A 13,368-nucleotide genomic window follows, 5' to 3' on the forward strand; every position below is an offset into this window, starting at 1 on the left:
CCAGTGTTTCCTCTTTTTTTTTTTAAGTTAGAGTCTTAACAATGTGTATATAGTCCAGATGCCAAGTTCTTTTTCAGTGATGATATAAATACTTTCTCCTACTCTGTTCCCCTTTCAGTCCCCACGTGGCATCCTTCGAGGATAGAAGTTTATAGTGTAGCCAGGTTTTCAGATTTCCTTTATGGGTCCTATGTTTTGTTTACTCTAGGAAATCTGTCCCTAAACTAAGGTCATGGAGATAATCACCTTGGTTGTCTTACAGAATTTTATTGTTCCTGTCTTTTATAGGTAACTGTATAATCCACTTGGAATGAATGTTAGATAATGAATGAGTTTGGAGTCAACATTCATTACTGTTACATTGGGATCTATCATTAACTCAGCACAGGTTATGAATAACACCATTATCTCCCGCCTCCTTTGTCATGATTCCTTTGCCCATATGTAGATGGGTCTATTTCCAGATTCTCGATTCTTTTATTTTTCCTTTTCTTGCACTGAAATTGTCATAATTACTATGGCTTTAAAATAAGTCTCATTATGGGTCAAGCAAGTACTTCAACTTTTTTCTTCTTTCCCTGCCTCTTCTAAATCTCCTTTAAATTTCCATGTGAGTATTAAGATCAGCTTTGCAGTGTCTTGGAAAACAAAAGAAAACAAAATATTCTGGAATTTTGACTGGGATTGCATTGAATCTATAGATGGGTTTTATTTATTTTATTTTATTTTTTTAAAGATTTTATTTACTTATTTGACAGAGACAGCTGGCAAGAGAGGGAACACAAGCAGGGGGAGTGGGAGAGGAAGAAGCAGGCTCCTAGCAGAGGAGCCTGATGTGGGGCTCGATCCCAGAACGCTGGGATCACGCCCTGAGCCTAAGGCAGACTCTTAACAACTGCGCCACCCAGGCGCCCCTATAGATGGGTTTTAGAAGGATTAATATCACCGAAGTTTGAGTCTTCCGTTCAATGGACTTAGTATATTTCTACTTTTAGATCTTCTTAAATTTCTTTCAGTATGTTAAACTTTTTAGTAAAGACCTTGCATACATTTTGCTAGAGTTATTCCTGGTTTTTGGTGGGTTTTGAGGTCATGATAAATAGTGTCATTGTAAACACTAAGATTGTGCCTGGATTCTTTGGGTTATTCTACACACGCCATTACATCATCTGCAAGTGAAAAACTGTCCAGTAATTTCTTTAAATGTTGCTCATACATCTAACATGTGAGCTAGCCATTCCACTCTTAGGTATTTACTCAAGAAAAATGAATGTATATGTTCATACGAAAATAGCAGATTGCGTTGTTTTGGGTTTTGTTTTTTTTTTTAAGATTTTTTTTGAGAGAGAGAGAGAACACAAGCAGGGGGAGTGACAGGCAGTGGGAGAAGCAGGCTTCCTGCTGAGCAGGGAGCCTGACTCGGGGCTTGATCCCAGGACCCTGAGATCATGATCTGAGCTAAAGGCAGACGCTCAACTGACTGAGCCCCCCAGGTGCCCTGCAGATTGATTGGTAATAGCTCAAAACGGGACAGGACTCAAGCATCCATCAGCATGTCAAAGGATAAAGTGTGGTCCATCCATACACTGGAATCCTACTCAGTAGTGAAGAGGAATGAACTATCAATCCAGGCAGCAAAGTTGCAAAGGATAATTCTCCCGAGTCGAAGAAGCCAGAGAAACGATAAAACATACCATGAGGTTCCATTTCTGTATAATTCTAGAAAATGTTAAATAATGTACAGTGACAAACAGAAGATGAGAGTTTCCCTGGGGATGGTGGAGAAAGGAGGGAGAGATGATTATGGAAACTTTCGGGATGATATGTGTTTACTCTCTTGATTGTGTCAAAATTTGCCAATGTGTACAGTTTAGTCCAACATATAGTATGGAAATTATACTTCAAAAAAAAGCTGTTAGCAAAGCAAGACATTTAAGGTTACTATATATTCCTGGCACATCTTCCTATTGTTATGAAATATTTCCACTGACGTTTATTGCTTTGTTTTGGTTAGTACTTTCATGGTGTATCTTGTTCTTCTTTTTTCCTGTCAACCTTTCTATGTTCTTATGTTTACGGTGTAACCCTTTAAGATGTTCAGAATGAGGTTTTGTTTTCCTTTTATCCAAATAGTTTTTCCCTTTTAACTGGGGTACTTTGTTGGCATGTAATATCATAACTGGTATATTTATGTTTCAATCTGTCCCTTGGTTCGCTCTTTATTATCACCAGTCTGAGAGGTGTTTTTCTCTCTTTTTGATCTGTCTTTGGATTAATGTATTTTTAGGTATTCCATTTTAGCCTCCTTCTACATATCAGTTTTGCATTATTTTGATTATGTTTTAAATGGTTACCCAGAGATTCCAATTCTCATTCCTAACTTAGACATAATGTAATATATTTAGGACTTCGCCACTTCCGGGAAATAGAAGAACTCCAGAAGGCTCTCAGACTGTTCATTTCCCTCCGCGGTTGTTCTCTTGTTGTCTATTTTAATTCAATAGCTACTTTACCCAGGCCAAGTTCACTTAGCTATATCATTTTATTCTCATTCCATATTTCATTCTTTCTGTTAATACTTGTCTTCTCCCCAAAAAACTGCGTTTATTATTCCTTTTAATTCAGGCTTCATGCTGAAAAGTTCCCTCCATTTGTATATCTGAAAATTCCTTTCTTGAACCTTCATTTGGGGCCATATTTTCCTGGATGTAGAATTCTCACTTGGGAGTTCTTCTTACAAGGGCATCTTGACGATGTTGTCTGTTAATCTTCTGACTTTCTCTACAAATTCAGTAGCTTGAGTCTGTATTCCTTTTGCCCATTCTGGCTCTCTCGGTCTCCCTCTTTCTCTCTTTCCCTCTCCCCACTCTCCTGTCCTCTTGTAATCCTAATTACACCTTCAGTACGACTTGTTACCATGTTTGCTATATCTGTGACTCCCTTCTCTTAATTTTCCTCCTGTCTATCCATGCTTCATTCTACCGGCCTATTTTCCAGTTAACCGATCTTCTCTTTGGTTGCATTTAATCAGTTGTTAAACCCACGTCCTGAACACTTAGTAAAGACCTTGCAGTGATTGTGTTTTTAACCCCAATAAACATCAACATTTAATAGGACCGTTTCCACACTTTGTGGAAATGCGCCAACTTGTCCCTTTATTTCATTTAAAGTATTTCTTACACTTGGTTATGGTCCGTGTCTGATAAATCATAGAGCTGGATTTCATGTGGATCTGTTCTTGGGGTTTGATTCTGTTTTTCCTCTTGCTTTTCATTCATTTGGTCTTGTCTGCCTCTGTGCTAGTTGATTTTTGATATGACACAACACATTGCATGTGAAAAAATTGCAGGGATCACTGGGAGCTCTGAATCATATTATCATCATTCAGAGAGCATTGCTTTTTTTTCCCCCCCGGAGGGAAGTTTTCATAGAGGTGGTTTGCCCACACCCTGTGCGAGGTTGACCTGGTGTGAAATTGGGCTTCTGTTTTGTAAGAGCTGCTCTATTTCTGGTCCTTCTTGTAGTGTGGTCCCTCGTGAAGGCTTGTGGTGTTCAGAAGGTCCCTCCTGAATACCTCATCATTTATGGGTTCCTCAGCCTCATAGCACTGCCAGACTGCTCAGATTCTTCCTACAGCCCCTTGGTTGCCTCAAGGGGGAATAAGATGCCAGTGCTTTATTATATTCCTATCACAAGCAGAACTCCGCCTGCCCACATGATTTCTGCAGTGTGTTTGCAGGGACCATTGGGAAATGCGTCAATGTTCTCTAGCCTCTTTGGCAGACAGTGATTAGGTTAGTCTTGCAGAAGCCTTTGGACCATTTATGGCCCCCAGCCTGTGGGCTCAAGCTTGCTTCCTGACCATGAATTGATTAGGCTTTCTGTATGACAATCAGTCCCAAATAGGTAAAAATCTATGTCTATGTCCCAGTCAGCCGTGGTGGCAAAGTCATGCTGGATTCCATGCAGTCACCAGGGGGTCCAGGATCCTCCTGTAGGTGTGGTCCAAGTTCTTCTAGGGTGTCCCTTGTCCCCTGTGGCTCTCTGAGAGAGAATTAGGCTGTCCTGCTGAAGCCAGCCATCGCACACAATGCATTATTTTATCTCCTCTGCACCTGGAATGATCTTAGCTAAGGACCATCCTTAGAAGCACTGAGAAAATAGTCACTCGAATTGCTTTCTGTAGGGGTTTGCTTCTTCGTGAGACCCCGGTTGAAACAGGTTGGAGGGATCTTCCTCTTCACCTGACCTGTGAGTAAAGAAGGTAGGAAAAGCGTATCCCACGTCAGTGGAAGTGAGTCACATCGCATCTCAGTGGTGTCAGTGAGAAGCTGTCACGTGGCTCCACTTAGGTACACAGAAGACAGGGGCACGTGAGCCCAAGACAAAGGAGCAGACGCAGGAATTGGTGAGCCTGGCACCGTCTGCCCCACACCTGTTCCTTGTCATGCTGCCTTTGTGTCGTGGAGGCAAACAAAATAGATTGGGTGTTTTCAGACATTTGCAGGACGGATATCCTAATTTTCTTTTCTTTCTTTCTTTATGACAGACAATAGGGTGGCCTGAACTTGACACATCCGCTGGAGTGAGGTGTGACCCATTGTCGCCACCCTCCCCCCAATGTGCAGACTCCTCAGGGACCCAGACCACCTCGGTACACCTCATTTATACTCCTTACGCACATCCGCGGCTCCTACTGTTGTTCTCTTGGCCTGTCTTTGTCTATCGAATACCAAAGAAGATGCCCCATGCTTTTCTTCTTCATCCCGTGATCCTTCTGAACGGTTTTCCCAACCCTGAATACATGTGTGATTAGTCTATACAGGACCTGGGTGTCTGTTCAGATTTCTGGTAGTCATTTGGTTAGCCCATTTTCCTTCAGGGAGAATCAAAAATGGCAAAGGTGTAACATCACCATGACATATATGTTCCCTTTAAAAAAATTTTTTTTGGTAGGATTTTGGACCCATGTTTAATATCAGTATGGTAGGATTATGAGTCCTACTCGTTTCTGCAAATTTGCCCTCATGAATCTGGGCTTTTGCTACCATGCATCACCAGCAAATTGAGGTCAGACTCTGCTGTGCTCGTTGAGACACGAGCTTAGTAAAGTGTGTGCATGGGCATTTGGTATAAACTGTCGTCAACCCTTGAGCGACTCAGGGTTGAACTGCATGGGTCCACTTACATGTGGAGTTTTTTCGATTAATACAGTATGGTACTATAAATGTGTTTTCACATCTTGTGATTGACTTAATCACACTTTCTTTTCTCCAGCCTACTTTATTGTAAGAATACAGGCTATGATATATAGAATGTGTAAGATATGTGTTGATCGACTTTTTATGTTATTGCTAAGGCTTTCGGTCAACAGTAGGCTATTGGTAGTTCAGTTTTGGGGGACTCAACAGTTATACTTGGATTTTTGACTGTGTGTGGGTCAGTACACCTAACCCCACGTTATTCAGGGGTGAATGGTAATCGAATCCCTGTCTGAAAAATTAGCTTTGGTACATTCCATAAACACTTGCAGCATCTCATCTTGTGTGAGAAACGGTGGGTGTCAGGGGAGAAGGTGGAAGTGGGGAAGCCCCCCTTTCTAGTCTTTGCGGAAAGGGCCGTTTGGCATGGCATGTTCCTTTGATCTTATCCCCCCCGCCCCCCGGCAGAGTTCTCTGTCCTTGTGGTGGAAACTGTAGTCGCCTGAAGCCGTCCGCAGACTAACGATGGAATGGTTATGTTTCTAGCAGCTCGCGGATAAAGCAGAAGGTGGCCCACCTGTGGAAACCTTGGAACCAAGCCAGGAGCCCCCTCTGGATGTCACCGGGGACCCCAGTCCTCAGGATGCTTTGGAGGTGGTACCCTCATTGTCCTGTCTGGCACTCCTGCTGGATGCCGTCCACTATCACGGGGGGCCGCAGTCCTCACGTACCTACCGCTACCTCAATGTCCGGCCTGACTTGGTTGAAATAAGACTCTGCCTGCCTCTCTTGGTGCTTCTGATGCGTCTTTCTCCTTTCCCGCGTTTGCCTGGGGTGCTTGGTCACTTTCTTTCCCGTCCTTACTCATCACGGCCTTTCTCTCTTTAAACGCTCTTCGCAAAAGTTAATTGACGTTCAGGGGCTTTGCTGTTCTTCTGTCCGGCGGGCGATCAGGGAAACGCTTGCCCAGCGAGCTGTTGTCGCAAATGAAGAGGGTAAAAGCAAAAACAATCTGGGGGTAAATGTTTGGAGCCAAATGGAGCATGCCATGCTTTCCTTCCTCTTCCAGATGTCCTTGTCTTAAATTTCCTTCTTTCCGCGGAAACGCTGAAAGAAAGTAATTGCAAAAAAAAAATTTTTTTTTTTTTTCTAACAGCGATTGAATGACACCTTTTGGTCTTTAAGAAATAGTTAATATGGCTCTAGAGCCAGCATTGGGTGTCTGATAAGTTAGTATGCAGCGTGTGTCTGTTTGAGTGGCTGTTAGCAGAATATGATAGCCTGGGGGGGAGGGGGCTTATGCACATAGTGCATTTTTTTCTCACACTTCTGGGGACTGGAAGTCCAAGCTCAAGGTGAGACCTGCTTCCTGGTTCATAGACCTGCATCTTGTTGCCATGTCTTCACCCAGAGCAAGGGGCGAGGAAGCTCTCTGGGGTCCCTTTTATAAGGACACTCATCCCATTCATGGGGGCTCCAGCGTCATGACCAAAGCACCTGCCAAAGGCCCGCCCTCCTCATACCATCCTATGGGGGTTCGTATGAATTTGGGAGGGACACCGATATTTAGTTTATAACAACATTTGCAGTATGGTCATCTATATAATACCTACGTTAGTCTGCACGACGCCTTTACTAGAATGTACTGCTGGAGAAAACGTGTACGCTTTTTCTCCCTCTTACTTTGTCAGAGTCGTAAATGCCAAACGCACCATTTTGAACCGTTGGCAAGTTCATTACCTTCTCTGATCCATGAGGTGGAGACGGGGGTGCCCACCTGGGAAAGTGGGAGGTGGGGGTGGGGATTAGACCCAGCAGCGGTTGGGAGGAATCTGTGATTGTGCCTGGCTCGTACAGATTACCGCCAGCCCTTCCACCAGCGCTGCTCCCAGCGGATGGCTCCTGGGGAGGGAGCGTCATGAGCGCCCAGGAAAGAGGCGCTCCATGACTTGGACGCTTAACTGGGGCACGCTGACTTTCTCCTCCACTATGTGTCTCTACTGTGGATAACCCTCGCTGTTCAGTATGATACCGTGTGTCATCAACCCAAGGTTGTCGGGCGATACTGTACTGTGTGCGCTGTGGGTCCTGTTCATTCCAGAAAGTTTTCGCTCCCAGACATGCACTGAGCCCGAATCCAAGCTCTTAGAGGAAAGGAGGGCTAAGGTCTCACGGAAAATCATTGTTTTTGAACTCTTGTTATTGCCTTGGCCAATAGGATGGCAATGTTTGAATGCGATGTACGGGAACAAGGGTGGAAAACAGAACGTTATCCGTACAAACTCTTCAAAGGCACTGTTGTAAATAATCAGAGTAGAAAGTCCCATAGGCCCAGTGGCTTTGAAATTCTAATTTCACCATCTGGCATCTGGTATCATCTCACTGACACACACAGCATCTGGGGAACAGCTGAGTGTCACCTGTAGGGTGCGTGTGTGTGCGTGTGTGTGTGTGTGTGTGTGTTATCAGCACATGCATATTTTTAGACCTCTCTTTCTAATCCATGGGAAGAAATCTTTAAAGCAAATGTATTTACTACGTTTGTTGACCCATTTGAGTGCCGAACGAAAGGTTCGTGTGCGTGCGTGTGTTTGCACATGTGTGTGTTTATATATTCTCTCGTATTTTGGCTTTAAGAAGATAAAAACCCTGCCATTTGCAAACAGAAAACCACTGGGGTTATTATTTAAATGGTTTTGGCGGGCTGTCCAAACTACTATAGGTTTTATTCATGTAAGGTGAAATTTTCTTGATTTCATGTAGTTTCATTATATACGGTGATACAAAGCATTGAGGTTTCGGGTGGGTGGAACCATCAGATCGGTACAGGTGTGTGTGCAAAATGGTTTAGTGGTAAAAAATAAAACACTTCTTATGAAAAGGTGAGCACACGTACAGTGATATAAGATTTCGCACAATGTGGCCAGGAAAAGCGTCTTAGAAGAGTATTATATTAAACTCCACGTATTTTGTTCAAAAGAACGGAGGTTCGTTTGTAGAACTCGTCCTTAAACCGGATACCGTGTTATGCCAGTGATGGCTCCGAAAACCTTCTCCTGTGTGTTTGTCCTCCCTAGGTTGACCTGGCCATGTCTGTTTTTGAGATTTCCATCGAAGAGAAGGTCAAGGAGCTGAGTCCCGAGGAAGAAAGGAGAAAATGGGAGGAGGGACGCATCGATTACATGGGGAAGGATGCCTTCGCCCGCATCCAGGAGAAGCTGGACCGGTTTCTGCAGTAACCCGAGGGGTCCCATTCCGTCGCATGTGGTTAGGCAGTGTTCTGTTGCATGGTCCGTGAATGCGGACATCTCCTCCAGGCCCTTCGAAGGGAACAGGTGTCCAACTATGTGCCTCTATTTATGGCTGACCAACTTGAGTGCCTCACAAAAATAAGGTAGACCATAAAAAACCCAGCTTAAAGCCCCCCTACCCCCTGTGCCCTGCTGATCCAAGCTACCCATGCCTTCTCGGCTTCCCTGAGACATCAGTTCTTCTCAGCAAACGGGAGCAGGGATAAACTTCTGGTAGACCCTTGCTCATGTTCTCTGGTCCTGCTCCAGGGAGCTCCGGGTTGCTCTCTTGGGCGGGTGCTACCATCGCTACCCCACGTAAGGTTAGACGTCACTGCAGATTCTCTTCTGCCCCTAAGCTAATGATACTGGTATATGTATTCAGGACCTCAGGAAGCCTCGACGTTGGAAAGTCCTTTCCTTGAGGACTAGGTAGATGTTCAGACATCTTGAGGGTGACTCTCCAGTAGGCTTCACGGAGCACGTCTGAGCAGCACTACAGCTCTGGTTTCTCTTCTGCAAAACCCAGTGGGACTGCCAAGTGCCGTTGGCGGATGCCCGGTTTGGGAAACGCCGGAGGTAATGCGGAAGGGAGATTCTAGCTGGCTTGGGAGACGGAGCGTCTTCTGGTTGGGAAGAACCAGGGGTTTACTCCAGGTGGTTCTGACGACCCGTCACTCACACTGACAGAGCCTGGAGAGGCTCTTTGTGTAGAGACAGATCCGTTTGCAGTCCATCACCCTGGACCGCGCTCTGCTGGATATCACTACCTCAGTCCTAAATAATGAGTCGAGTCACCGTGTTCTCCAGACCATTTCAACATGGCTGTTTTGGGGAGAATGCTCAGTTTTATGAGACTGGATGCTTTATTCTATGAGAAATCCTCATCTTCAGAAGTATCCTAATTTTGTGAATTCATGCAGTGTGTTGGAACGGCGCACAGGGTCACTGCTCGTGGCCACCAGCATTATTAAAAACGGGCGCCACTGTGCAAGAGAGGGAAATGTGGTTTCTTATGAGTTAGAATGCTTTGTTTTTCGTGCACACAGTGTGGAACAGCGAAGGGTTTCGTACAGACAGGTTTGGACCACGGCGTGATGGCTATGCTGGAACTTGGTGGGTGCGTTTGGCCACATTGTACGTCATGCCAAGCCGCTGAGCCCTTGGGTAAGGGAATCTGGGGGAGTGCGTGACGTTAGTTGTGGTGTGAGCTTTTGCAAGAAGTGAGTTACGGAGGGGTGGTTTCCTTTACGTGCGGGTGGCTAATGGTCTGCGGTCTTGACTGGACATCATACATTCGATGCTTCCAGAGCTGCGTGAAGACAACCATATGGGTATAGCCTTACAGAGATTGAGTTGGGATGGTAACGAACCATTAGAGTAACACTATAAACTTGTTCTGGGGAAAGACCGTGGGTGCTGGGTGCTGTGGTGTTGGGTTATGAAAAACAGGAGCCTGGGTCTGACATACTTGAGAAGAAGAAGTCTAGGTGACAAATCTTTGAGTCTGGTTCAGCTTCTGTGGGGAAGAGAATTCCTGTTTCTGGACAGTGGTTCAATGGCTTAAAGTGTCTGTTCAATACAGACTTTTGTTATGCATTCTGGTCTGTATCTTCTGATTTGAATGGATGCTGATGCACTTTGATTAAAATTTTAAAAGAGCGACATGGTGTCCCTTCTGGTGTGTGTTTGTGTGTGTTCTGAGCCATCAGTATAATATTTTATATGTAACAGAGGGAAGGGACGTGAGTGTCTGTCCTACAGTAAATTTAAATCACTATTTTTTTCAGAATTGCTCGTAGCACTAAAATGTGTAGAACTGTTTACTTCTCACTGTATGAAATTCCCTAAGGTCTTTCTAGGGAAGGTACCCATTTCCCAGCACTGTTTTTCAATGTCACACATTCATTCATTCAATCCATCTATCCATCCATCCATCTTCCAGTCACTCATCCATCCATCCATCCATCCATCCATCCATCCATCCTTCCATCTACTTATCCACCCACCCTTTCATCCATCCATCCATCCATCCATCCATCCATCCAAACATCCATCCATCCATCCATCCATCCATCCATCATCCATCCATCCTTCCATCTACTTATCCACCCACCCTTTCATCCATCCATCCATCCATCCATCCATCCATCCATCCATCCATCCAAACATCCATCCATCCATCTATCCATCCATCCATCCATCCATCCATCCATCCATCCTTCCATCTACTTATCCACCCACCCTTTCATCCATCCATCCATCCATCCATCCATCCAAACATCCATCCATCCATCCATCCATCTTCCAGTCACTCATCCATCCATCCATCCATCCATCCATCCATCCATCCTTCCATCTACTTATCCACCCACCCTTTCATCCATCCATCCATCCATCCATCCATCTTCCAGTCACTCATCCATCCATCCATCCATCCATCCATCCATCCATCCATCCATCCAAACATCCATCCATCCATCTATCCATCCATCCATCCATCCATCCATCCATCCATCCTTCCATCTACTTATCCACCCACCCTTTCATCCATCCATCCATCCATCCATCCATCCAAACATCCATCCATCCATCCATCCATCTTCCAGTCACTCATCCATCCATCCATCCATCCATCCATCCATCCATCCATCCATCCTTCCATTTACTTATCCACCCACCCTTTCATCCATCCATCCATCCATCCACCCATCCATCCATCAGCCCATCCTTTCATCCAAGCACTCACCCACCCACTCATCCATCCACTTATCTACCTATCATACCTCTTTTCATCCATGTATCCATACATCCGTCCATCCACCCATCCTTTCATCCATCCATTATCCACCCCTATTCATCTATCATCCATCATCCATCCACCTATCTGCCTATTCATCCATCCAGTCAACCAACCACTCACCCACCCATCCATTCATTCATCATCCATCTATCCATTATCTACTCATCCACTCATCATACTTCTGTTCATCCAACTGTCCATCCACTCATATATCCATCCATCCATCCATCCACCCACCCATCCAGCCATTTATCCGTCCTTCCACCCAACTACTCATCAATCCATCCATCCATCATCTACTTATGCATCCATCATACCTCTATTCATCCATCCATCCATCCTTCCATCCGTCCATCCATCCGTCCATCCCATGGTTATTGAATTCTCTGTATGGCAGGCACTGTGACATGTACTTATTCAAAAAATGAGTAGTTCAGAACACTCTGAGGGTTTCTCAATAACATCCGTGTGAGAGGTATAATACCTTACCTGAATAAGGCCAATGCCAGAAACTGTGCTGGGTAAGGTCAGGACTACACAATTGTATAAGCTGAGTCCCCAAGAGGTATGATTTGACCTGTACTGTCACTAATATGTTGGTACATAAAAGGTGTGTGTGTGTGTGTGTGTGTGTGTGTGTGTGTGTGTTTTGTTTTTTTACACTTTAGTTCTAGAAATATTTTCCAATTATTATTTGGGGACGGGAGGAAATGCCCTGCGGGGAGAAGCACCTGTAGATAGAGTGACTTTGTGGGGCGGGCGAAGGGGTGTAGATATAGACAGAGTATAATATAGTGCCTGGGTCGTATCTTGCTGAACCCATTGTTTGGTACTTGAATGCCCATGAACAGCTCGGTGCCGATGGGTTTTGGCGGGACTGCAAACAAGTTGACGCAGAACGGGGTTTCTTTCTGGCAACCGCTCCTGAGTTAGGAGATGCCGACCAATTATCCTTGGATGTGCTTATTAGTCATTGTTACCGTCTTTAGGAAAATGCACATCTTTTTCCCACTTTTTAGAGTGTTTGTCTCTTTGTTATGGAGTCGTATCCATTTGGAAATGTTTTTCTCCCCATCGGCTTATCTTTTCCTTTTCTTCATGGTGCTCGTTGAAGCACACAAGCTGTGAGTTTTGATAAACTCTTCATTTATTGAGTTTTAGAAAGTCGATCAGGCTTTGAGTGTCTTACCTTTGAAAATCTCTTCCTAATCCCAGAGGACAAAGCTTTTGCCCGGAGTTTTGTGGGTTTTTTTTTTTTTTTTTTTTTTCCTGATTGTTTCTGCAGATTTTCTCTTTTACGTTTAGGTCTCTGGTGGATTTGGCATTCGCTCTCAGGCATGGTGTGAGAGGTTAAGGGTCTAAGTGTGTGTGTTTGCATGTGAATAGCCAACTGTGCCAGGGAACCCCCCTTGGATGTTTAACAGGCTGATCTGTGGGGCCCGCCAAAGCTGACCGTGTCCTGCAAACGTTCCCTAGTTTGGATATTCGAGTGCACACCCAGGCCCCTCAGAGCCTATGCACACTCACGCAGAGCTTGCGATAAAGGCATGGGAGAGGAGGGCAGCCAGAGATGGGAGCTGGCAGGCAGCCCTGGGGTTCAGCAACAGCCCCTGCAAAGCTCCCCATTTGCTGAGCCTGCAGACGGAGCACCGAGGTCTGTGGGCGGAATCTCGGTTTCGAGCTGGCTCAGAGCAGGCCGTGGAGGGGAGGGGTCTGTCTTGCCTGCGGGGAGCACTGAGTTCAGCCACAGCCCGTCTAACCGGTTACGCCAGTTGGCCTATGTTTCACTGCAAGTAAAGACACAGAGCCCTGGAGATAAGATCAGGCTTGTGCAGTCTGGTGGTAAATCAGCTCGGCTCTGCAGGGACCCCTGGAGTGCTTCCTGCTTATCACCATCCTGGGGCTCGGCGGCGCCTCCTTCCCTGGTGGGTCTGCAGGCAGCCCCCTTGCTCCGGCGTCTTTCCCCATGTCCCTCCCACCCCCCTCCCTGCTGCACGTCTGATTTTCTGAGTTGGTTTTGCATTTAATATATATATATATAGAGAGAGAGAGTTGGAGGTTTCACTCAACAAGA

The 13,368-nt window shown here is 45.3% G+C and overlaps 1 protein-coding gene across 18 annotated transcripts in view; it reads left to right on the top strand.

Moving 5' to 3' along the window:
* LOC113240781 (glycogenin-2) overlaps positions 1-10,154 on the top strand; it is a 35,895-nt gene extending 25,741 nt beyond the window's left edge. For 6 of the 18 annotated variants that reach the window (XM_057309450.1, XM_057309346.1, XM_057309393.1 and 3 more), the window contains exons 9-10: positions 4,550-4,654; positions 5,748-10,154. In XM_057309450.1, the coding sequence (XP_057165433.1) occupies positions 4,550-4,654; positions 5,748-6,089 (447 nt within the window). In that variant the 3' untranslated portion in view covers positions 6,090-10,154. The remainder of the gene's footprint in view (positions 1-4,549; positions 4,655-5,747) is intronic. The other 12 variants (XM_026478192.4, XM_026478191.4, XM_026478193.4 and 9 more) reach the window with 3 other exon arrangements.
* The last annotated feature ends 3,214 nt before the right edge of the window (positions 10,155-13,368 follow it).

Source organism: Ursus arctos, chromosome X (assembly GCF_023065955.2).
Source record: "Ursus arctos isolate Adak ecotype North America chromosome X, UrsArc2.0, whole genome shotgun sequence".
Taxonomy (NCBI): domain Eukaryota; kingdom Metazoa; phylum Chordata; class Mammalia; order Carnivora; family Ursidae; genus Ursus; species Ursus arctos.